The 27,029-nt window shown below is 35.6% G+C and overlaps 2 protein-coding genes across 3 annotated transcripts in view; one reads left to right on the plus strand and one right to left on the minus strand.

Annotated features, from left to right (window-relative positions):
• The window catches only part of SYT1 (synaptotagmin 1), a 547,515-nt gene that overhangs the window by 86,330 nt on the left and 434,156 nt on the right, over nt 1-27,029 (plus strand). For both annotated transcript variants that reach the window (XM_036866982.1, XM_036866980.1), the window contains exon 2: nt 25,261-25,373. The gene's annotated coding sequence lies outside the window, so the exon portion shown is untranslated. The remainder of the gene's footprint in view (nt 1-25,260; nt 25,374-27,029) is intronic.
• On the minus strand, nt 1,975-3,695 carry LOC118902795 (putative RNA polymerase II subunit B1 CTD phosphatase RPAP2). Its single transcript, XM_036867460.1, is given in 2 exon segments — nt 1,975-2,678; nt 2,681-3,695. Coding segments are annotated over 2 exon segments (1,698 nt in total). The 5' UTR covers nt 3,675-3,695.

A 27,029-nucleotide genomic window follows, 5' to 3' on the forward strand; every position in this document is an offset into this window, starting at 1 on the left:
AAATGTGGCAAAGCAGTAACCATTATACCATTTTATTTGGTTAAGAAATCATCTAAAAATTTAAAGTCAATTTAGTCAACCTGCATTTTTATTTACATTCTAGCATTCAGATAATTTTCATTTCCCTCAATTTCCTCTTATCCCCTAAATCCTTACGTAGCTTCACTTGAGATCATAGCTTCTTCTAATTCTGTTCAAGGTGTAACTTTTAAGGAAAAGAAAAGCCATTTTTGAGTGTACTTTTCATCTTTCCTTGTGAAGAAAGTTATAGTTAGAGATAAAGTTTGATCTCCTTTCTCCAAGTACCCTTTAATAAATGGATTATGCTTCTAAGGCCCAGATGGTTCCAAACCACAAGAACCCTGCGTACAGAGCTGTCACTGAGAAACCAAGGACGCAATAGATACTTCAACTTTCTCTTTTTAATTTAGTTTACAAATCCAAATACAGCAGAAGTTTGCTGATCACTTCCTTGCCATATTTTTGTTTGTTTGGTTTTTGTTTGTATTTTTCTGTTTCTACATTCCAGTGTTAGAATTCGTACCTAGCCCCTACCAGGCAAGTTCAGGCACTTACCAAAGATCATTCAAAATACTATGTATTATTCTTTCTAGTGATTGAGTTTTATTACTTGCAGCTATCATTTAAGTAAAGGAAAGTGCACTATGTTTTGATATCATTTTGTATCTTTTGTGCCAGCATGAAAAACATTCAAGATCCATTTAACATCAATTGAGAAGAACATTTATAGGACTAAAGAGTCTGTTGTATATAACATATTTGAAATTATTTTATATGTAAACATTTATTCTTATAATATGCTAATTTTGAACTTGAGTCTCTTAATTGTTCAGCAAATTATTCAATTTAGTTAGTTTTTATTTTTTAACAAACTGGTAGAAAGCTGTTTATATTAACTAGTAGAAGTATTGTGTGGAGCTTAAGCAGCATTCCAAAGTATTGAATCAGCTGGAAGAAAGATTTTCTTATTAAATATATGCATTACGAATGTATTTGGAATAAAATTATATGTAACTGCAAATGCAATATTTTAAGATGTTTGCTTCAAATTATGAAAATTATAATCTTATTTAAGAGCAATTATAATCAAAAAGCTTCCTCACAAGGAAATACTGGTTTTAATATGCTTCAAACACCCTTTAATCCTTCTGCCGCCATCTGTTATTACAAACATGTTGCTTGTGCTACCTTAAAATGTAAACGAGGGTGTATTCCATTAGAAGGACTTCTTTTCTATATGAACACAAAAGAGAGAGGTTAATAGATGCAATAATTCTGATGGATGATTCTTATAAGGGGCCCCTAAAAAGAAACAATCAATCAAACATATAGGTTCTAGCTCTTATTACAGAATAACAGATGTCAGGGCTTCTTTTTTTTTTTTTTTTTTTTTTTTTTTTTTTTTTTTTTTTTTTTATAATTTTATTTTTGGACGTTAGACTTTTTTCATTCAATAGACAGCCTCAAGCATACAGATTTTTCCTTTATTGAATTAGTGACTTATGATAAATTTCCAGGCATGGACACAAATGGTAATGACTATGGATAAATGTTAATATTTCACAAGGGGCTATTTACCACAAACATATGAGTACAGTGGTTTCCCACATCCTTGCCGCCAATGAACAATAGCATTTTATAAATTTATTTATTTATTTATTTATTTTTGGCTGCATTGGGTCTTCATTGCTGCGTGCGGGCTTTCTCTAGTTGCAGTGAACGGGAGCTACTCTTTGTTGTGGGCTTCTCATGGCAGTGGCTTCTCTTGTTGCAGAGCACGGGCTCTAAGTGTGGGCTTCAGTAGTTGTGGCACATGGGCTCAGTAGTTGTGGCTCGTGGGCTCCAGAGCGCAGGCTCAGTAGTTGTGGCGCACGGGCCTAGTTGCTCTGCGGTGTGTGGGATCTTCCTGGACCAGGGCCCGAACCCGTGTCCCCTGCGTTGGCAGGCGGATTCTTAACCAAATGACAGCAACACCAAAGCAATTAATGTCCACTCTGCAGGTTTATGTATAATATTTCTGTTTGTTAATCTGAAAGTTCGGACAAGATTTTTAAGTTGTGCGTAAACATCTCCTAATGTAATCTGAAGAGGCCCCAAAAGTCCAGGCAATACTTTACTCAATTTTTCAAGTACGATGCGTTTTCTAATCTGGTTCTGAGAACTTGAATCTATCAGTGGAAAGGTGGGATCATGCTCTTCCGAGTCTTGTGATTTGGTGGTTTCTTCATTCAAAACATATCGTCCTCTATAAAACTCCCTGATCCTTAGATTTAATGTTTCAGTTTCTTTTTTCAAGTTCTCATAACTTGGCAGTGGTTTAATGGCTGTATCTGAGGCTCTAAACGGTAAAGACTCATCCAAGCTGTTCTGAGATTCCTGCAAGGCAGGGGAATGACTGTCTGGGTCACAGTTCACATCATCTTCATCAAGTTCTTCTTCCTTAACCAGAGGGGCTGAAGAGGGTTTCAGACATACAGAAGCATAATTCTGGCCATACAAAAACCTCAAAGTTTCTTCTGTCTTCCACTCAATCAAAGTCTCCTTCAGCGCTTTAAGTAAGTTTGCCTTTGCAACTTCAGGGCACACCTGCACTGAACTAGAAGCTGACCTAGAAACTTGGTTCGATTTGGCAAATTTCCTCTTAAAATGCTCAGCACTTTCTTACTTATGCCTACAAGAGTTATTTTTGAACTATTGTATTTATTTTCAGAAATTTTTAAAGCTTCTAATTTTTCTTGCGGAGACCTATTTGAAGAAATCTGAGTATTTACATTCTGTAAAGGAAGTTCACAAGCAGCAGCTTTCTCCTCACTATCTAATCTGCAATTGCCTAACTGCTCAGTGACATCTATTACTGTCTGTTCTTTGCTTTCATGTTTGGAGTTAACCTTTTGACCAGCTTTCTTCTTCATTATGCTTTTTTTGTGCAGCTGTGGCCTTATACCCGTTGCATTTGGTCTGTTTCCTTGTAGAATGGAGGAAACAAAGTCTTGCTCATTATCACTGCTACTATCACTATGAGTGCCAGAAGAACTAGATTCATCATGCTTCTCAAAATGGCCAGGACTGTCAACATCTGATGTTTTAATGGCCTTACTGCATAACTGTATTTCTTCTCCAGAACGACCACTTTGTCCTTCCTGTAGCAGCTGAAAATCAGGAGGTCTTTCTTCTTCTCGAACCCACACTGGAGTTTCAGGAATTTGTGCTTCAAAAAACTTAGATGCTTTATAACAAAAATTGCTGCAAAAACACTTTCTTTCAGTAATATCATAGACTTTATTGGTTTTGGTAGAAATTTTATATTTCTGTTTTGGTACAATTCCTAGCTTCTTCCGACATAAGGGATAGCCGCAGAGTTTGATGATAGCACGCTCATCCACGACATCACTATAGTGAGCAGGTGTGATGAACTTCCCACACTCCCTTAGGAATTCTTCTGTAATATTCTCTTCTAAAAGCTGTTCAACAATACGTAGAGCTTTTCTCTCAAACTCAATCTTCTTTCTGACAACTGCTTCTAGTTCTGCTTTCCTTTTAGAAGCGTCTTCTTGTTTCAAGGCACTTGTCTGCTTAGTACCTGCGACGTTTCGGGAGGCGCGAGGACCCCGGGCCTTGCGGCCGGCAGAGCACGTCTCTACCCAGTCCGCCATGGGGAGCGTAGTCGGCGTCGGAACCGGCCCAGCGATGTCAGGGCTTCTTAAGAAAATGTGTACCCATCACAGAATACTGCTGAGTTCTACCCTGTTTGAAACTAATAAAAACACAGTTGCAATGCCAGCTATGTAAGCTAGGGAGGAATTCAGTGGAAAAGTGAGATATCAGAAATGCTTTCAAGTCCTTTGAAATTGTAAGTGCATTTGAATGTTATGCCGTGAGCAGGGAGGCTGCATGAAGTGATTCTGTTTCTAAAGGTAGTTCTGAAGAATCTGAACTACAGGATTCAAGAAACAAAGAAACACTACTGGTGATTTTGAAAAACCATATAAAGCTGAAGTTAGGAAGACCTGCATTCCAGAACGGTTTAAAAATGGCACATGATTTCAGAGTAATTTAAATAATTTTAAACTCTTATATATACTTGATTTTACAGTCTAATAGTTAATATCTTAGTTTTAAAAAACAATAAAAAGGCAACTTCACTACTTGCATGCTTTGTTGGGAGTTTTGCTTGTCATGGAAGAAAATAAAAGAAGAAAGTAAAAGAGAAAATCTTTATAGTTCGTGTTTCAACCCTGTTCGACTCCATTCTTTGAGAGTTTTTTCTAATCTTTAGCCTTTCCAGATTTTCTCTTAACAAGCATTTTAAGTAATGGCATGAATTTTAGTAATTCTCAAAATATTTTCTGCTATAATTTAAATATATACAGAATCTGGCAGTACAGTGATCTGTTCATTTCTTGAGTGAATATGTTAAGTATATTTAATCATTGGAAAATAGAAACACCTTTCTGACTCAATTTTTTCTCACCTAGTTCTTCATCTCAAAGAAATTCCTTTAGCAACCAATGAAATCACTTGGTGAAGCAGGTGTAATGGACAGATGTCTTAATGTGCTGCCTGCCTGGGACAGCACAGTCTATTGGAAAAAAACAGGAAGTAAAGATGCCGGAGCAGAGTAATACATTAGTGTCACATTAAGAGAGGTTCATGAGATGCTCTGGGGGACGCGGAAATGATTCTACATAGATCAGCGGGGTTAAGGATGGCTTCTGAGAGATGTGAATAGGAGTGAGAATCATTTTTGAAGGATTTCAACTGAGAAAAAGTTAGGCTAGCCAAAAATTTTAAAGAAGGGCCTGCCATGGTTTTCCCTGGAGAATTTAAAACATCAGCTTATACTTGAACTATAAAACTTTCTTTTAGCTCATGGTCTGTGCCTACATACTGGCAAAGGAACGTACAGTGGAGAATATAAAACTATTGCAGTTCTATTTTTAATAGCCCAGTATGGATCTGTAATCCATCAATCACATAAAGTTTTCCTTAAAGAAACTTACCTTTTCATTCTACCTCTCTGAAGTGTGCATTTCTATACTCGAAGGCCCATTTTGTGGACTATTTAGTATTTGTTTTGTTGTCTTAAGTTTGCTATTTCAAGCTTTAAGCCGTTGTTACTCCCATAAATTCTAGTGATTCAAGATTTCTATGAGCAAGTTCATGTTGACCCAATCGACTGCCTTCATGTCTTCATAGAAGTCGATTATATCCCCCTTTGTCTTCCTAAGTGGAGATATTATCTTTGCAACCCTGTCTCCTGTAGCAGTCTGCTTTTCCTCTGAATCGCAAGCAGTCTGTCATATAAGAGAAATGAGAAGGTGGTTGTAGGCATTGCCTGAATGGTGAGCAGTTCTTATGCATTACTAATGGCAACTTGAGAACTACTTAGACAGAAGGACACTTAGCACCAGATAAAATGATCATCCTTCCAGAAGATGGAAGCTCTATAATTGAACTGGAATAACCGTTAAACACTACATCCCTTTCTTTTCTGCTTGATGTGTCATGTTTTGGTAAGTGAACATAATCATTTACTACATATCTGATGCTATACTTTAGCAAATTCATAGTAAAACCTTTTGACTCATGAGTTACATAGAACCAATCAGAGGCCAGATGTAATATTGTTATATAGCTGTAGTGTTTTTTAATGTCACATAACTTACTATAACAAAAGTGTATTGAGACAAAATATTGGATTGTGTTTTTTGTTCTTTTATAGGGTTTTTCTCCTTTTTTGGTTTTAAGGTTCATTAGTGTGATTTTGTTTTTCTTCAAACTTTTTGATTGTGATGATACGGATAGTCTAGGCAAGAAGCTTGGGTCACTTAGGGTATTATCTCATAGGATTCTTACAAAGATTAAATAACAGTACAAGATAGAGTGTTTAGAGAACTGCCTGGTACACAGTAATCACTCAGTAGCATTCTTTTTAGGGCATTATAATTAAATATTATCGCTCCATAGGTCAGTTACCTTTACTTTTCTCCAAGCAGACTTATCCTAGGTAGCCTATAAATGATCAATAAAAACTGAACAACACTACTAGAAAACTAGCTCAAAGTCTATGACCTAAATATTACATCAACCAAGTATGTCAGCTTTGTAAAGATATTGGAAAATGTGGCATCTGTGAGTCTGGGGCAAGGAGGCAGGGAGTTGGCCTGTGTGTGTTCTCAGTCCTAATCTATATAGGATATTCTGAAAGCAAGCTGTCATTCAAACTTTTTAAAAGAATCAGCTTATAGGAACAATGAATTTATTTCATAAGGTTTGGTAATAAATAATTGTGTCGCTTAACTCTTCTCTTATTGTTTCCCTGAAATCTATTCACCATACCACAGCCGAAGTGGTGTTTTGAAAATTCAGCTCTGATTAAGTTACCGCCCCCTCCTACCCCACTTATAGCTCTTTTTTTTAAAAATTTTTTATTTATTTTATTTATTTATTTTTGGCTGCGTTGGGTCTTCGTTGCTGCACGCGGGCTTTCTCTAGCTGCGGCGAGTGGGGGCTACTCTTCGTTGTGGCGCACGGGCTCAGTTGTTGTGGCTCGCGGGCTCTAGAGCGCAGGCTCAGTAGTTGTGGCGCACGGGCTTTGTTGCTCCGCGGCATGTGGGATCTTCCCAGACCAGGGCTCGAACCTGTGTCCCCTGCATTGGCAGATGGATTCTTAACCACTGCACCGCCAGGGAAGCCCCTCTTCTAGCTCTTTAATGATTTTATAAAGTTTAAGAAAAACAGTCCAAAGTCCTTGCTGTGACATACAAGGACCTCTGAGATCTGAATCCTCCTTACCTTCCCAGCCTACAGCTCCTCACTCCCACTGTGCTTTCTGCGGTTCAGTGGCCCTGGTCACGGGCTCAACACGTCAGAAATTTTGCACATGCTGAACCACCTCCCTGGAATGATTTTCCCTACAGGCCTTGCTCAACTAATTTTTAATTCTAATTTTGATCTCAACACAGTGCCTGGCACATAATAAGTGCTCCAAAATACAGGTAGCATAAATGAAAAAGTGAATGTTTAATGGAATGTGTACTTTCTCAGAAGCTCTGTAATAAAGGATCATTTGAAATTTTTTTCATTAGCAGTTTTCCCTTTATGTCACTTTATATTAGAATAAAGTTCAAACTCAATTTAAATATTCCCTCCTTTGGATTCACATTCATGTATCTGAATTGTTAAAAGATTCTTACCATGTTAGTAGAGAAAAAAGTCCTTTATCTGCTAGTATATTCTTTTCAGATTTAGGGTTAATACATTAATAAAGGGGGAAGGGGTAATACATTCTCTCTCTAGAATTTTGGAAGATTTTGAGAAAAGGTCCAAAACTTAGCTCACCAAAAATGGAATGACTGCATGTATCAAACCTATATTGAATGGTAACAATTGTAATAGTGAATATGCTGTACATGATATAAAAACTGTCTTACAATTTGTGCTCTAAGGAAGATATTGTGAAACTATAGCCAGACAGAGATAACAAAGTAAAAAAAAAAAAAATCTTAAAAGGAGAAAAACCATACATGGAAGCTTCAAAATATTAATCTTTTGCAATTGCCCAAGTTCCCTCTCATAGCAGCCTTGGTTGATTAGAATGAGGAACTGTGAGTAAATAGAATTCCTTTGAAAGAAAAAGTGTTTGGGCCCCAGAAGCTGATGAATTTTCTTCTGTTCTTAGGGTAGCAAAAAGAAAGAAAGGTAAACTTCTGAGCTTTACTCTCTATATAACAATGTTGTTGTGACCGAATGAATGTGAAGAATTTAGAATACTGTACAATTCTAAAATATTGATGTGAGTAATACTTTTTTATTAACTATTAGTAATGTCAATACATTCTGTATGCTACTGAGGAAATTGATTTATTTTATGTGCACTAAATAGAAGTGAGACCCAATTAGAAATGAGAAATTATTCCTAATCTTACTTCTAAACTTTAAAACATTTGTTCATAATTTTAAATCTTTCAAGATTTCATTATTCATTTTTATCTCTCTCTACTTGTTAGTTTCACACATCTTGAAAAAGAATATTTGTTGTCTGAATTACTTTTTATAAAATAGGAATTAAATATTGTCTGACTTTTTTAAGCCTTTAAGAAATGTGGGTTTTTTTTAGTTTATGAAGATGCTAGTTGGTGTGTGTGGGTGTGTGTATCTAAACATCCCAAAATGTCCCACACTACTAATGTGAGTAACAATTAGAAGTGCACATACAGTAGTATTACTATGCTTATTCTCTGAGTTATTGTGTACCATTATATTTCATTATATTTTATTTCATTGTCCACTGTATGTTCTCACTCTGTCTCTGAAGGAACACTGTCAAGAGATATACTTTGAATCTGTAACTTACTTGGCTTCTTGACTACACACTCTACTTTTAGAAGTTTCTTCTACTTTGTCTTTCAACACAATGCTCCCTTCTTTTGACTATTCTTGGGTATATTACATTTTCTATGTCCATCTTGTATTAAATGTTGGTTTTCTTCAACAATAGCCATTTCCAATACAAGATATTTAAATCCAAAACAAGAACATGCTTCCCCCTCAAATCTACATCCAATCCTCATAACACTTAACATCTTTACAAGGGTCACCTGGTAAATTGAACAGTACTTCAGTTACATTTTACAGGAAACAACTTTCTGAATGTCTCACAGGTGTGGCATGGGTCAACCACTTGCCAGTGATCCCACAGCATAAGTCCTGGAGCTGACACTTGGACCAAGATTGTTCTTCAGGCCCCTTCTGTACAAGTCACTGCCAAAGATACCATGTTTCCTGGAATCTGGTAGAACATCAATACATATTCTTGAACTAAATGAATGTAATGAACCCTAATTTATTAATTCAGAGTTTACATTTTGACTGTGTCTATCTTATGTTCTGTTAGAAGACAGGGAAGTGGGAAGGGACCAGTATTTTCTGAACAGGAAACATTTATATACCTTAATCATTCGTTTGTCATACTTCACCTCATTCTATCCTCATAGCTCTAAGACTGGTACCATTATCACCATTTTAAAGATGAGAAAACTCGGGAGTTTGAACAATTCTCTTATGATTCCTGAGCTGGTACATGTTAATGTCACAATTTAATTCCAAACCTGTCTAATTCTAAGGACCCGCAATCTTTCTACTATGCCGTCTTGCCTATTTACTTTGCCTGACAATCTATGGAAAATAGTTTCCTCTTACACCATAGTTTTAGCTTTTCACAACACATATGTCAAGCTTTCTGTCATATCACTTGTTTCAGATTAAGTCACAATAAAAACATTGACAAGGTAAGTCACCTATCTATTTATTTACAGAGCCTTAGACAGAATCCAGAGGTATGAGTCAAAAACTTAAGGATATGAATTAATCCCCTATTATATATTTTTGATATCATATTGGAAAAGATACTTATTCCTCCTGCATTCTTGTTATACATATAAAACACTCAAAAAAGTTAATATTCATAAAAGCCTTGTCTTGCTAATAACTATTGAAATTTAAGTGAAATAATCATTGGCTTCTGAAAACATGTGACCATAAAGTCAATATATGCTACTACTCTCTTTAATTTTTCCAGTATATTATTGAACAATTCCTTGTTCAAAAACTAAATATCAAGGATAACAAGTAAGATATTAGCTAATATTTGAGCATAAACTATTAGGGACAATGATGTAGTTTTATTTTCTTGTGTTACAGTAGAGAAAGGCATCTTAGCCAGACTAGCACAGTGATGACATATTTTCTGAACTGTTTTTTCTCACATATCTTATGCTTAATTTAACAAATATTTATCAAATGCATACTGTGGGCAAGGGGTCACTATGGAGCGTACAAAAGAGGCTAGAATATCATTTCTCCCCTTGAGGAATTCATAATCTGGTGGCAAAAGCAGACTGGTATGTAATCAACTGCAGTATCTGGAAGAAAAAAGTACATCTTTTAATAGCAATACAAAATACTCTGGTATTGTAAAAAGAGCAAGGCTAGAGGGCAGGGCACTGTGGAGCTTGGAATGAAGTGGCAGGATATTAAATGGAAGACATCAGTTATGAAGCTAAAGCACATATAGGCAATAACATGATAAGAGTCTGGATTCATCAGTGGACTGAGAAAGCAGAAGGGAAAGAATATCAGGGACATTTCAAGGGAAGAATCAATAATATGTGACACTTAATCAGATGTGGGAGTGGAAGTTAGGTGGAGTCAAAGATGAATTTCAGTTTTCTTATCAGATACTAAGACAGAGAACACAAAATAAGAAAAAGCGTAAGGGAAATGTGCAACATTTCATTTGAGGTTTGTGGGTTTAATATACCAGTAGGACATCTATAAGTAGATAGCCAGCAGGAGGAAATTTGGGTCTAGAATATAGTGAGGAGGAAGCAAAAAAAGAAACTACAATAAAACACAAAACTACGGGAACCTCCCTGGTGGTGCAGTGGTTAAGAATCCGCCTGCCAATGCAGAAGACAGGTTTGAACCCTGGTCCGTGAAGATCCCATATGCCGCAGAGCAACTAAACCCGTATGACACAACTGCTGAGCCTACACTCTAGAGCCCGCGAGCCACAACTGCTGAGCCTGTGCACCACAACTACTGAAGCCCGCAAGCCTAGAGCCCGTGCTCCGCAACAAGAGAAGCCACCACAATGAGAAGCCGGCACACCACAACAAAGAGTAGCCCCCGCTCGCCGCAACTAGAGAAAGCCCACGTGCAGCAACAAAGACCCAACGCAGCCAAAAATAAATAATAAATAAATAAATAAAAATTTTAAAAAATAATAAATAAAACCACAAAACTACAAAAACAAAAAACTACAAAAACCAAAAAACTACAAAAACCAAAACGTATGGGCATTGACACAGAACCAAAGTTTTGAAACGGTGGAATGGTGCTTAACAATCTCAATAATGCAGAGAAGTTGAAAACTGAGAATTAGGTGTTAGATTTGACAGCCATGAGATGCATGATGACTTTAGTATAATGAATGAGGAAGCCAGATTGCTGAAGATTGAATAGATACATGGAAGTAAATGCAGAAAAGTTCACTATGAAAGTTTTATAATAAAGAGGAAAAAAGTGAGTAAAGGGTAAAAGGGTAGTTGATGTAGAATTAATATTTTGGCTTAGTATGGAGAAAAATGAACTTGTTTATAAGCTAGTAAAAAACAAAAATAGAGAAGAAAAAGAATAAAGATTCTTAACTCAAGGTCCATAGAGTAGGAGTCTATTTGGGACTTCAGGTTGGTTTTGATCTCTTAAAAGCATAAACAAAATATAGAGTGTATGTACATTTTTATTTGATGAGTCATGAGATTCTCATAAGGATCTCTACGTCTCACTGCAACCTCCCAAAAATAAATTTTGGAATCTCTGAAATACACAGAGGGAACATTTTATGGACAATACCCAAGGAAGCAGGATGAAATTAATTCAAGAGGATGTATATTCTACACTATTTCATTGAAAATTTCATCTGTGAATCTCGAAGTGTTCCATGTATGTTTAAAACAAATTTGAAAAGAATAACTCATATCATCTCTTAATTTACTCTGAATTCTGAAAGGAAAATAGACCTAAAAGGGTCATCACTGTACACATTCCCTAAGAGATAACTGAGCGCTTGTCCAATCTGTGTCAGGCATAGTGCAGGGGGGACTCAGGCAGGACACCTAACCATAGTGCAGGGGGGACTCAGGCAGGACACCTAACCTAGAATTAGTGGAACCATGCCAATGTGGGATTCAGTAATGGTTTAGCAGACAAACCATCTAAGCTAAAACATGAAGAACCCATTCATTCAGCAAATGTTTATAGAGTGCCCATATGAGCCAGATATTGTCCCAGGTGCTGGTATTATGGGCATGAATAAGACAGGAGTGTCTGCCTTCATGCATTGTGGCAAGAGGGAGACAAAATAAACAAATGGACAAATAAACAAAAGTCTATAATATCAGGTCTTGATAAGTGTTATAAAGAAAATATACGGGGCGGGGGTGGGTATAGTGGCAAAGGAAGACTTCCCTACCAAGGTGACATTTGATAAAAGACTGGAATAAACAGAGGAAATGAGCCATGTAAATATCCAGGAAAGATCATGTGTGGTAGAGAGAACAAAGGCCCTGGGTAGGAACATGGTCTGTTGGGCTGGAGGAATCGCCAGTGTGTCTAGAACAGACTGAGGAAGACAGAGATGAGGAAGGTATATGAGGCCAGAAAAGACTTCTGAGCCATGTTAAGGAGTTGAAATAGGAATAAGTCAAGTGAGGATTGGAGGGAGTAGCTTGACTTATTCCAGAAGTTTGACTCCTTATTGAAGGAGAGTGTGGAGAAATGAGGTTGGAGATGGGGATAATAGTATTATCATTTTCGTAGGATAGAAGGGACTTGATGAATGGTTTACTGCCAACTAGCCGTCAACAGTACACGAGAAACCCAAGGTTTGCAGATCAAAGACATCACTAGATAATTTCATCATCCAAGATTCTCTACCAAGAGATATCAATTGTTTCTTTCTTTATACAAGACACTGTATTGAGTACAATGCTTTAGATTGAAATGGGTATATTCTAATATAGTAGCTTTAGATAATTTTATAAATTTTCTTACTTTGCAGAGCCTAAAGTTCTGAGAGTTTCCAAAGTAAACATATTTCACTGATTTATATGTACATATTTTAAAGAACATGAAAATAAAGTAGACTGATTTTTTTAGTTATTCTAAAATTGGTTTTAAACTTTATAAAATTTCTAACTTCGATTTTTTGAGTGGTTCTCTTTAGTACATAATGTTTTTAAGAATATAAAATAATTCTAGGAACTTAAAATAAGTACCCTATTCTCCCTTGCCCCATATAACTGATGGACTCAAAATGTTAGTGATTCTTGGGTAGCTTTAGTTGTTGTAAATTATGTGCTTTTACATCTGATTTAAGAAATAGGTAAATGTTTATTTAATTGTTCAATTGAGATTGATACAGTTGTCTTCTACTTGTGTTATCTTCGTATTGCCCAAATCATACATAGAAGATATGTAATTTTTAAAACAATATAGGTAATTTATAAAGTTTAGAATGAGAAGTTTATGGTTACTATTACATGAACAAGCTATTTCAATAGAGGCTTCCTTATTCTATTGCATTGTACTTGCTTAAGTCTGGGTTTTCTCATATCTGGGTTCTTATGACACTGACAATGTGATGTTAAAAATGTGGGACTAAATATTTTGTGCAAAATAAACTGTTATATCATAAAGTATACCATAAAATTTTTTACAACTTACTTCATTTATTTGTTTGTTGATAGGCTCTTTTCTCATCAAAGTTGAAAGCCTCTTTTGTAAATTATAAAAAATTTTATTGTGACCTGGTTCATTTAGTACTTACTTACATGAAAAAAGCTTGAACTTGATAATAATACAGAGCCATTCAAACAAGGTCAGTATACTCTGCCTTCGTTATTACAGTTCATTTTTCATGATTTTTGTTGTCTTTTTAGAAAGTTTACATCTTTTACAATTTCTTACATTTTAAATACATTTTCTAAAATATTTACTATGTATATATTTGTTCATGTCTTTATTTTTGTATTTGGCACCCCAACATTGGCACTAGTATAGAATTTAGCAAATACAGTAGTAACAGAGTTTTAATTGAATTTTGCAAGAACTTAAGCAACATGAAAGCAGGGATCCGATCTGTCTTGTTTGCCTCTGTAACTTCAGACCTACAAAAGTGTCTAGCACAAGGTAGATGCTCTATAAATATGTTAATGTAAAGGAGAGAAGAAAGAAGAGATAGAGGACAAGAGAAAGGGAAAGATGAATTAATAAGACAGTTTTTGCCCTGAAGAGGCTTAGAGGCCAGATAAGGAAATATGACATGTGTGTAAAAACTAGAATAACTATACAGTGATGTACCCTCCAATATACCATAATTATATGTGCCTTCAGCGTTCAAGAATGGGAACCTTTAGGCTGAAGTGTTTTTAAATTTGAAGTTGTGTTAACTTGATATTAAAAAGAATAATGATGTCAGTAACGGTAACGTTAACACTAGCCAACCCAACAGAGCTTATTATATGCTAACATTTCAAGTGAATTAATTTATCCAATCCTCACAATAGCACTATTGGATAATTATTATTATTATATTTGTTTTTTTAGATGAAGGAATTGAGGATTATAACTAGGAAGTTCTAAAGAAAGAACACAGTGACAACCAAAAAATAACAGTCTGTGAAAGCTCAATTCAGTTCTTTACTGGAAATATCACTCAAAAAAAACCTTTTTTTCATACAGCATTTATTTTTGCATTTTACTTTCATTTATTTTTTTTCCTTAAATTGGATTTATAGTAAAATAGTAATAGTTATAAATAAGTATAACAATATAAATATTATTTCAAACTATTTAAAAGCTCCAATTTATTAAATAGCACAAATGTTAATTATGCTTGTTTGAAAAATTTATTGAAAGGGTATCTTTTTTATTTTATTTATTTTTTTATTGAAGTATAGTTGATTTACAATTTTGTGCCAACTTCTGTACAGCAAAGTGGCTCAGTTATACACCTATATACAGTCTTTTTTTATATTTTCCATTATGGTTTACCAGAAAATATTGATTATATCAATAGTTCCCTGTACTATACATTAGGACCTTGTTGTTTATCCATTCTAAATGTAATAGTTTGCATCTACCAACCCCAAACTGAAAGAGTAGCTTTGAAACAAGCAGCTTAAGAAAATCTAAGAACATGTCAGTGCTCTGCTGATTCTAGCATTTTGCGTCTCTAGATTTCTAACCTCACCTACGAATTATTGCTCATTCTCTTTCCCTGCTCCATTCATACATGTAAGAAAGTCTGATAGAACTTGAGCTGTGCAGAATAAAATGTTAATCTCTTGGCTTATTCAATCCAAGAATGATTGTAATACACTTACAATGATTGTAATAAACTGAGACTGTGACTGACTCAGATAGTGGCATAAAATTAATTACTTGTCTTTAGTCTTATATAATGCATTATATATATATATATATATATATATATATATATATATATATATATATAAAATATTTAGGAAAAGCACACAAGCATGGAAGATACATATATAATGCACTATATTTAATATATATTATATATGCATGATATATATAATATATAATGCATTATACATACATGCCTTCCATGCTTGTGTGTTTTTCCTAAATCTGTTCTCCCAGTGACTTTTACCTGCACTTCAGATCAGAGTTCACCTAAATTCCCACAGTGGTCAAGTATTTCTAGTGTTGCTAGTTTGTTATCTAGTAATTAGCATACCACTAACAGTGGTCAATAGATGATGGCATAAAAAAATAGATTATGTGCATCATGGCCAGTTTTAGCAAATCTCTAGACTAGATTCCTTTCCTGACTAAATTTATCTTACAAAGAGTTCCAAACGTATTTTGAATAATTTAAAATCAAACGTGAAAATACATTTACAAAAGAAAAAAGAAATATATTCATTTGTCCTCAGTAACAAAGGAATAGAGAAACTGAAGGCAATCAGTTGAACAAAAACAGATTGTTAAAATTCACAGTGTGTTCTATGTTGAAATTTTAGAAATAAAAAAGAAAAAGATGAAAGCAGATGCACTGTTTTGTGGATTAAATCAGACAAGAGAGCCAAGGCTTTCAAATTCCTGATCAAGTTACAAAGAATAATGATATAAAATTCTTTGTAGCTTTAATCCCACATTGACTAATATGGTAAAAGATTTCTCCCTGGCATTTTTTTTGCTTTAAAAAAATCCAAATAAATTTTAATTCTAACTATAAAGCAAAAACTTGTTTTTCTAAGTAGTTAATGGTATTTTAACATTGTATCCTTAGAAGTAAAGTGCTATGTTGGTTTGACTTGGATGGTGTCTTATAGCAAGGAAATATGAAGTCTGTAATGAAAAAGGCACTTTTCACTCACTGGACTGAGAATCAAAAGACATGAATGACAGCTTCTGCTATGCTACTAATAGGCTATGAAAACTTGGGCAGGTGAAGTTCCATTTATGAACATTTTATCAAGGAGGGGAATCACTGACCCCTTTAGAGAATCTGGTGAAAATGCACAAATACATAAATGCGTGCAATTCTATGTAATACTTTAGGGTGTTGCAGTCTTCTTGGAGCTATAGTTCCCACCAATAGGTAATGAAACCAACGACTAGATAATTCCTAAAGTCCTTCCACATTCTACGTTTCTAATACAATTTGCAAACATTTTGTCTTAAATTATTTTTTAACAGGGAAAAAATTTTTGAATGGTGCAAGAGCCTACCTCTCCTGCTTTCTCCCCCACTTTTTGCCTTTGCACATTGCAAACAAGATTCTTCTTACGCAGTTGTCTTACAGGGCATCTTGGCATAAGGATATTCAAATGTAATTATTCTTTACACTTTCATGTCTCAGGTAATTTGGCTGGTATATTGTCTGTGATTTGCTTATACATAAGGTCAAAAACCTGACCCCTGTTAATAATACATCATAAACTAATCATTTATATTTTCTTTACCAAGGTTCACTGAACCATTTAACTTACACTGACTACTGCAACATTAAATTTTTCATATTAAAGTGTACTCAAATTAACCTTTTTAAATTACACTATAAAAAAGTGAACATACGTAAGTAAAAATTAAGGGCACCATAAGCAAATAAGTTGGGCAGTTCTTCTTGGGAAAACTTTAGCTTAAGCACATTCCTCTAGATTATTTAAGTTATTTGGTGTATTACAACAATTTGTATCTAACCCAGTAAAATTTATAGTACATGTGTTCAATGGAAGAAAATAATTGATAAATTAAACATCTCACTCTGTGGAAGCAGTCTATTAAAATTCCTAACTTATTAGATATTTTATTTTGTCTATGAGCTTTTACGAATTCATCTGTATCATAAAAATATAATCTTTTAATATTACAAAATTTGAAGTACATATATTTGGTTAATTCCTCTAAGTTCCCCTGTCAAATAAACGGTACCAGAGAGCCCTTTATCTGTATCCATTTCTAAATTGATAACTAAAAGGATTTAGAGTTTTATGAAAATATCAAGAGAATTTACTGAAAAATGATTGACTCTTACCCTAAAATGAGTGAACCTAAAGTCTAAGAGAAGTACGTTAGGACAAATATATTTTGCTTTCAAGTTAGGTTCCTCATCTTTTATTTTTTTATTCATTTACTTTGCCCAAATTGGTTTATTTATACCTTTTCCATAAGCTACAATTATAAATACTTTTTTTTTAATTGAAGTATAGTTGATTTACAATGTTGTGTTAGTTTCTGGTGTATAGCAAAGGATTCAGTTATATATGTGTGTGTGTGTGTATACATATATATATTGTTTTTCATATTCTTTTCCATTATGGTTTATTATAGAATATTGAATATAGTTCCCTGTGCTATACAGTAGGACCTTGTTGTTTATCTGTTTTATATATAGTACTTTGTATCTGCTCATCCGAAACTCCTGATTTATCCCTCCCCACCCCCTTTGGTAACCATAAGTTTGTTTTCTATGTTTGAGTCTGTTTCTGTTTTGTAAATAAGTTCATTTGTATCATAGTTTAGATTCCACATATAAGTGATATCATATGATATTTGTCTTTCTCTTCCTGACTTATTCACTTAGTATGATAATCTCTGGGTCCATCCATGTTGCTGAAAATGGCATTAGTTCATTCTTTTTTCATAACTGAGTGGTATTCCACTCAGTTGATACGGTAGTATCTTCTTTATCCATTCATCTGTCGATGGTCATTTAGGTTGCTTCCATGTCTTGGCTATTGTAAGTAGTGGTGCTATGAACATTGGGGTGCATGTATCTTTTCAATTTAGAGTTTTCTCCGGATATATGCCCTGGAGTGGGATTGCTAGATCATATGGCAACTCTGTTTTTAGTTTTTTAAGGAACCTCCATACTGTCTTCCATAGTAGATGCACCAATTTACGTTCCTACCAACAACGTAGGAGAGTTCCCTTTCTCCACATCCTCTCTAGCATTTATTACTTATAGACTTCTTCATGATGACCATTTTGACCGGTGTGAGGTGATGTCTCATTGTAGTTTTGATTCGCATTTCTCTAATACTTAGTGAAGTTGAGTATCTTTTCATGTGCCTGTTGGCCATCTGTATGTCTTCTTGGGAGAAATATCTGTTTAAGTCTTCTGCCCCCTTTTCGATTGGGTTGTTTGTTTTTTTGTTATTGAGTTGTATGAGCTGTTTGTATATTTACAAATACTGTTTTTAATGACGAATCACCAGGAGCACATTTTATTAGTCTAATAAGCTCTACATTAGCATGCAAAGCTGACCTGGCATGAAAGTAACTTAGGGATAAAAATAATAGTAAATGATTGCTAGCATCAGGAGACAGTTTTCTAAATTATCCATTCATTTATACATTCAACATGTATTTGTTGAGCTACGACTGTATAGAATAGTAGCCATATGATGTTCTAGGCACTAGATATGCATCAATGAACCAAACTGAAAAAACCTCGAGCTCTTACAGATTTTTGAAGATGTGGTCGTGGTGCCAGGAAGAAACAGACAAGCATATATGTAGCGTAATGATAAGTACTGGGAAGAAAAATACAGCATTACTGGAGAGTTAAGAGAACAAATAAACCTAGACCTATTCAACATCAGGGAGTCAGAAAATTAATTTTTAAATCAATATGAGAAATTTCACTCCTAAGAATAGGTAAAAGAAAGTTGTGGGTTTTTTTTAATAGTGATAAATATCCTCACCCCAATCCATTATCCAAAGAGTAACTAAAGGGAGTCGATGCTTCAGTGGCTTCCAGGGTCCCCTCACCTAGAACCCTCATCAGAGGCTGCCCCATGCCTGCCTCCAGCCTTGATACCCCCATGCCTCTCCATTCTCACTACATTTCAACCACATTGACCCTTTTTTTTTTATAAACATCTTTATTGAAGTATAATTGCCTTACAATAGTGTGTTAGCTTCTGCTTTATAACAAAGTGAATCAGTTATACATATACAATATGTTCCCATTTCTCTTCCCTCTTGCATCTCCCTCCCTCCCACCCTCCCCATCCCACCCCTCTAGGTGGTCACAAAGCACCGAGCTGATCTCCCTGTGCTATGTGGCTGCTTCCCACTAGCTATCTATTTTACATTTGGTAGTGTATATATGTCCATGACACTCTCTTATCCTGTCCCATCTCACCCCACCCCCTCCCCATATCCTCAAGTCCATTCTCTAGTAGGTCTGTGTCTTTATTCCCGTCTTGCCACTAGGTTCTTCATGGCCTTTTTTTTTTTTTCCCTTAGATTCCGTATATATGTGTTAGCATACTGTATTTGTTTTTCTCTTTCTGACTTACTTCACTCTGTATGACAGACTCTAACTCCATCCACCTCATTACAAATACCTCCATTTCATTTCTTTTTATGGCTGAGTAATATTCCATTGTATATATGTGCCACATCTTCTTTATCCATTCATCTGTCGATGGACATTTAGGTTGCTTCCGGGTCCTGGCTATTGTAAATAGAGCTGCAATGAACATTGTGGTACATGACACTTTTTGACCTATGGTTTTCTCAGGGTATATACCCAGTAGTGGGATTGCTGGGTCGTATGGTAGTTCTATTTGTAGTTTTTTAAGGAACCTCCATACTGTTCTCCATAGTGGCTGTATCAATTTACATTCCCACCAACAGTGCAAGAGTGTTCCCTTTCCTCCACACCCTCTCCAGCATTTATTGTTTCTAGATTTTTTGATGATGGCCATTCTGACCGGTGTGAGATGATATCTCATTGTAGTTTTGATTTGCATTTCTCTAATGATTAATGATGTTGAGCATTCTTTCATGTGTCTGTAGGCCATCTGTATATCTTCTTTGGAGAAATGTCTATTTAGGTCTTCTGCCCATTTTTGGATTGGGTTGTTCGTTTTTTTGTTATTGAGCTGCATGAGCTGCTTGTAAATCTTGGAGATTAATCCTTTGTCAGTTGCTTCATTTGCAAATATTTTCTCCCATTCTGATGGTTGTCTTTTGGTCTTGTTTATGGTTTCCTTTGCTGTGCAAAAGCTTTTAAGTTTCATTAGGTCCCATTTGTTTATTTGTGTTCTTATTTCCATTTCTCTGGGAGCTGGGTCAAAAAGAATCTTGCTGTGATGTATGTCATAGAGTGTTCTGCCTATGTTTTCCTCTAAGAGTTTGATAGTGTCTGGCCTTACACTTAGGTCTTTAATCCATTTGGAGTTTATTTTTGTGCATGGTGTCAGGGAGTGTTCTAATTTCATACTTTTACATGTAGCTGTCCAATTTTCCCAGCACCACTTATTGAAGAGGCTGTCTTTTCTCCACTGTATATGCTTGCCTCCTTTATCAAAGATAAGGTGACCATATGTGTGTGTGTTTATCTCTGGGCTTTCTATCCTGTTCCATTGATCTATATTTCTGTTTTTGTGCCAGTACCAAACTGTCTTGATTACTGAAGCTTTGTAGTATAGTCTGAAGTCAGGGAGCCTGATTCCCCCAGCTCCATTTTTCGTTCTCAAGATTGCTTTGGCTATTCGGGGTCTTTTGTGTTTCCATACAAATTGTGAAATTTTTTGTTCTAGTTCTGTGAAAAATGCCAGTGGTAGTTTGATAGGGATTGCATTGAATCTGTAGATTGCTTTGGGTAGTAGAGTCATTTTCACAATGTTGATTCTTCCAATCCAGGAACATGGTATATCTCTCCATCTATTTGTATCGTCTTTAATTTCTTTCATCAGTGTCTTATAATTTTCTGCATACAGATCTTTTGTCTCCTTAGGTAGGTTTATTCCTAGATATCTTATTCTTTTTGTTGCAATGGTAAACGGGAGTGTTTTCTTAATTTCACTTTCAGATTTTTCGTCATTAGTGTATAGAAATGCAAGCGATTTCTGTGCATTAATTTTGTATCCTGCTACTTTACCAAATTCATTGATTAGCTCTAGGAGTTTTCTGGTAGCATCTTTAGGATTCTCTATGTATAGTATCATGTCATCTGCAAATAGTGACAGCTTTACTTCTTCTTTTCCGATTTGGATTCCTTTTATTTCTTTGTCTTCTCTGATTGCTGTGGCTAACACTTCCAAAACTATGTTGAATAACAGTGGTGAGAGTGGGCAACCTTGTCTTGTTCCTGATCTTAGTGGAAATGGTTTCCGTTTTTCACCATTGAGGACAATGTTAGCTGTGGGTTTGTCATATATGGCCTTTATTATGTTGAGGAAAGTTCCCTCTATGCCTACTTTCTGCAGGGCTTTTATCATAAATGGGTGTTGAATTTTGTCGAAAGCTTTCTCTGCATCTATTGAGATAATCATATGGTTTTTCTCCTTCAATTTGTTAATATGGTGTATCACATTGATTGATTTGCGTATATTGAAGAATCCTTGCATTCCTGGGATAAACCCCACTTGGTCATGGTGTATGATCCTTTTAATGTGCTGTTGGATTCTGTTTGCGAGTATTTTGTTGAGGATTTTTGCATCTATGTTCATCAGTGATATTGTCCTGTAGTTTTCTTTCTTTGTGACATCTTTGTCTGGTTTTGGTATCAGGGTGATGGTGGCCTCGTAGAATGAGTTTGGGAGTGTTCCTCCCTCTGCAATATTTTGGAAGAGTTTGAGAAGGATAGGTGTTAGCTCTTCTCTAAATGTTTGATAGAATTCACCTGTGAAGCCATCTGGTCCTGGGCTTTTGTTTGTTGGAAGGTTTTTAATCACAGTTTCAATTTCAGTGCTTGTGATTGGTCTGTTCATATTTTCTATTTCTTCCTGGTTCAGTCTCGGCAGTTTGTGCATTTCTAAGAATCTGTCCATTTCTTCCAGGTTGTCCATTTTATTGGCATAGAGTTGCTTGTAGTAATCTCTCATGATCTTTTGTATTTCTGCAGTGTCAGTGGTTATTTCTCCTTTTTCATTTCTAATTCTATTGATCTGAGTCTTCTCCCTTTTTCTCTTGATGAGTCTGGCTAATGGTTTATCAATTTTGTTTATCTTCTCAAAGAACCAGCTTTTAGTTTCATTGATTTTTGCTATTGTTTCCTTTATTTCTTTTTCATTTATTTCTGACCTGATCTTTATAATTTCTTTCCTTCTGCTGGCTTTGGGGTTTTTTTGTTCTTCTTTCTCTAATTGCTTTAGGTGCAAGGTTAGGTTGTTTATTCGAGATGTTTCCTGTTTCTTGAGGTAGGCTTGTATTGCTATAAACTTCCCTCTTAGCACTGCTTTTGCTGCGTCCCATAGGTTTTGGGTCGTCGTATCTCCATTGTCATTTATTTCTAGGTATTTTTTGATTTCCCCTTTGATTTCTTCAGTAATCACTTCATTATTAAGTAATGTATTGTGTAGCCTCCATGTGTTTGTATTTTTTACAGATCTTTTCCTGTAATTGATATCGAGTCTCATAGCGTTGTGGTCGGAAAAGATACTTGATACGATTTCAATTTTCTTAAATTTACCAAGGCTTGATTTGTGACCCAAGATATGATCTATCCTGGAGAATGTTCCATGAGCACTTGAGAAAAATGTGTATTCTGTTGTTTTTGGGTGGAATGCACATTGACCCTTTTTGTCGTCCTTGTTCCTCAAGCATACGGAGCTCAGGACTTTACACATATATTGTCGTATTTTGAATCTACCCCTTTACCCCATCCTACCCATAAATCCAGCTAATTCCTGAATGTGATTTCTGCAAGGAAGCCAATTCTGGATGAAGCTCCCCTGCTCTCACTTTCCCAGCATCTTTACCTGTCCTTTTTGGAACTTATTACATGTAAAGTATGTAATGACACATGCTCTGTATGTATGTTTTTATCATCTCTCTCTTTCATTAGCCTGCAGTCTCCATGGGGCGAGGTGAGGTGGGCACTAGAGGCAGCCGTTTGTCTCCTTTGCCAGTGAGCGTTCAGTGTCTTGCACCCTGTCTGACACGAATAAGCATTTAGAAAATCACTTCTGAGAGAAAGAATGAATTTGTATAAAAAATGTCTTAGGTTTACAACCCATGGTTTTATGTAACACATTGTAAAGTGGGTTCTGGTGGGAGCTGGTAATATCCTTTTAAACCATGTGACTGAGCTAAATAATTCTAGTTGAATCTTTTGTTTTTAAATCTGTGTTGCATACTGTTCCTGCCCCAGACTCTGCTGGAAGTCTACTGCTTGCTTGTAGGCTCATAGCTCCAATGACAGATGTTTTTTAATCTTCGCTATTTGGCTTCCAAAATGGGTATATATTACTAACTCATGTATTCTCACCAACATTTAGAAAATGACCCTGGGGGCTGTGATCTGAGAAATCAGATACTTTCTGGGACCTGTAGCCATGGGAAAGAGGTTTTTAATGCTTTCTGGTGGGAAAAGTCATTTTATGCTTGGAACCATTGTTGAAAAGAAGATCCAATTGTGAAAAGCCACAGTTATGTAAACTATTAAATAATTCCAGGGAGTGACATAGATCAGGACTTTGTTTTATCCTCTTACTTCACGTGTGTGTGAAGGGCACACACATAGATGTGCATAAACACACAGTGTTCGTGATGTTTTCTGCTTCATTCCACATGAGAACTTAGAATTCTCCTAGAGGATGGGAAGAATCCTTTATCGATGCCTACCATATCCTACATCTCCATTGTGACACTTATCTATTTGTAGTAATAATTTATTTTATTTCCTTACCTGTCTCGCCAATTCTTTCAGAAGCAAGAAACTATCTTTTTTCATTTTTTAGCCCCAAAACCTGGCCAACAAAAAGTCCACAATAGACACTCAGTTAATATTCATTGAATGAATCACAGATTATAAATAAGTACCTATAATGGAAATAGCCTGAGCTGGAGTCAACCTTCCCTTGTCTATCTCAGCCAGGCAAAATGGAGCTCAGAAACCACTCAGGGAATTACACTGTCTTATGCAGCATCTTCTCCTTTAAACCAACAACTAAGGTTTTCCCAAGCCCAGGAAACCCCCAAAAGATTTTCCTACATGGATTTATGCCAGAACGATTCTGGTCCATTAGTTGGCAAAGAGGACTCCTTAAAAACTTCAGAGGAACTGTAAAAATTCTATTCAGAATATAATGAAAGCTGCAGGAGATTGTGTATTCATTTATCCTGAAGTAGGAAAACTTGAATCCTCAAATAACAGGGTGTTGCCATGTTAGCTTCCTCCAGAAAACTGAAACTTCAGCTGTAAAGACAGCACAATGGTCTGATTAGTATCAGAGCTGCTGGAATCTGCAAAGCCTCCATTCTTAATTGGAGCTACAAGATGCAGCTGATAACTTAAAGTCTCCCTATGTGAGTTTCTGCATTCGTGGATGAATTCTGTTACTTTAGTGTTTTTGAGATTCCATATTCTAAAATCATTATTTTAAAATCTCAAATATAAGATAGTACCATAGGTTGCTCTGTATCTAAGAATAAATAAATGCAATAAAAGAGTATATTAAAGAAAACAGAAAGAATAAAAGGAAGAAGGAAAGAAAAGAAAAAAGAATGGAAAAGAAAGGAGGGAGAAGAAAAGGGCAAAGGAAGCAAGGAAGAGAGGGAACTATTAGAATATTTGATAGACCTCCTCCACAACTCAGATGTTTTTGTATGTGCAGTATTTCAATGTCCTTCCTAGGTACATAACAATGCCTTTCTTTTTTATTAGCACGGCTGCAGCTGCTGTTGCTTGCAAAGAGATTCACAAATCAAAATAGACTCAGTTAGCTTTTCAATAATTCTAAAATGTGAGGGAACACTGCCAGAGAAGGACAGCACTCCAGTATCCTAAACAAGGAGTCGTGTTAGCAAAACAAAGTAGGAATTGCTTAGAGATAATCCCCCTGGGTGGTAATTCCACTGGGTGCCTTCTGTGGCGGCACATGCACTTTCTCCTCTACGGAGCAATGCCATAGAACAGGCTATGTCAGAAGAAATAGGAAAAAAAGTTGCTTTCTTGAAACATTTCTTCTTCTAGATTTTTCTTTATGTCCACATGATTCATACCTCTTGGTTCTTAGCCTGGAGCACGTAGCGCAACCAGGAAATGAGGAAGCTAGAGCTGGATGTGAATAATGAATGGGCCACATCAGCAAAAGTCTATATACACACTCAGTAGCAAAGGCGGGTGCGGAGTTGCAGGCCAGCATTTTTATGAATTTTTTCCATTCTTCTCTTTCTCTCAAGGGAAACCAGGAAAACAAGAACTAGCAAGAGCTTGACAAACGCCTGGCTTTGAATTGGAGACCATTCACCTGCCTATTGCTTCATTCCTGGAAATTTCATTGCAACTAAGTAAGGTACGTGGAAAAAAACCAGAAACTTTGATATGTTTTGTTGATGAACTTGTGATATGTGGGAGAAAAATGCATTTGTGCGGAAAATTGGAGAACTGTATCTCTTACTTCAAAAGAATGTTTAGTATTTGTCATGTCTTTTGAAATTATTACTAGTATTAACGCCCTTGATGTGCTAGTTTAGTTGATGGGGCACTGGCCACTTATATAACATTTTTGCTTTCTCCCACTCTCGTTTTGTACTTCATCAAATCCAAAGTTGTCATGGTTCATTATCTGTAGATGATCTTGAGCAGCCTTGCATTCTAAAAGAATATGTCATAGCATCTTCCTCTGTGCTTTTGTGCCCTGCTGTACAGATGATAAATTAGCAACAATATTGGGTAAGGGGTGGGAGTGGAGGCAGATTTGTCTCAGGCTGATGTTTCTTTGTGCCATACTCTGCCTTACTCTTTCCTATATGCCTAATTCAACAATGAAGTACATATATCACATTGTGACTATTACATATGTTAGAGTACATAATTGGGGTTGTAGAGTATCTGCTTGAATGTCCCAACTAATGAATTCCATCAAATTCAATTATCATTCTTAGACTCTTCATTAACCAATCAAATTGCTTCTTTGGTCTGTCATTTCCAACACCCTTTCACTCAGCATAACCACAATTCTCTGAAGTAAATTGGAGGTGATTAAATTATCTCACTAATCATTATTGGGAGTCTCATGTTACTGAAGTTTTGGATTTCTAAAGAATCGTCTTTCACATGATTCTCATTGTATACAGCAGAAATAATGTTATAGTATGAGGCCGTGTCTTGAACTTTATTCTGCTATTTGCATCTTAGTTTCTTCCTGAGGAAGTTGGCTACAATAGGTCTCCGATACTAAAATCATACAGAAATAAACCAATTCTACACTCCTATAAATTCACCATCTTATTAAATAAATCTGTCCAGTAGGCTTGTGTTATAACACAGTTCTTCACCTTTGGGGAATGAACCATTTGAATGCTGGAAGTTTCTGTTATCTCTGATGCAGTATGATTTTACAGGATCACAGTTGTTATAGCTGAAACATGTTCTTTGCTAATTTTTATAATCTCCTTACATAGATTATTAAAACAAATGAAGTGGTTCTGAAAGTGCATATTACCTAGAATCAAAAGTTTCTTTCTTAGGCAATAATTGTCACTGCTAATATATAGTGGTTATTTCAATCATTTTATAATGAAAGGCACAGCTGATGATCTGACAGTGTGGTACTTACCATACAGTTCTTAAAATATTCCCATTTTATACTCTTCTACTTTGCATTTTAGAAACAATTTCATCTTCTACTCTGCAAATATTTTGAGAAACATCTCAAAATGTAACCTGAAGCCAACCTAAGAAAATATCTATTCCGGGTTCCATGCCAGACGTACTTAATCAGAATCTTTGGGAATGGGCTTTAGAACCAGCATTTTAAATATGTATATCATGTTCAATTGGATCAAGTTTACCTATTTGCTGCATTTACCCCTACAGGTGTTTCTTTAATTTGCCAAATATTTCTTGAATATCTACTGTGTTTTAGGCACTTTGCTAAATTTGCTACTTTTAGCCCAGACATTAGACCAAAAAAAATATTTTGTTCCATTTGAATTTTAGTATTTTC

Source organism: Balaenoptera musculus, chromosome 10 (genome assembly GCF_009873245.2).
Source record: "Balaenoptera musculus isolate JJ_BM4_2016_0621 chromosome 10, mBalMus1.pri.v3, whole genome shotgun sequence".
NCBI lineage: Eukaryota > Metazoa > Chordata > Mammalia > Artiodactyla > Balaenopteridae > Balaenoptera > Balaenoptera musculus.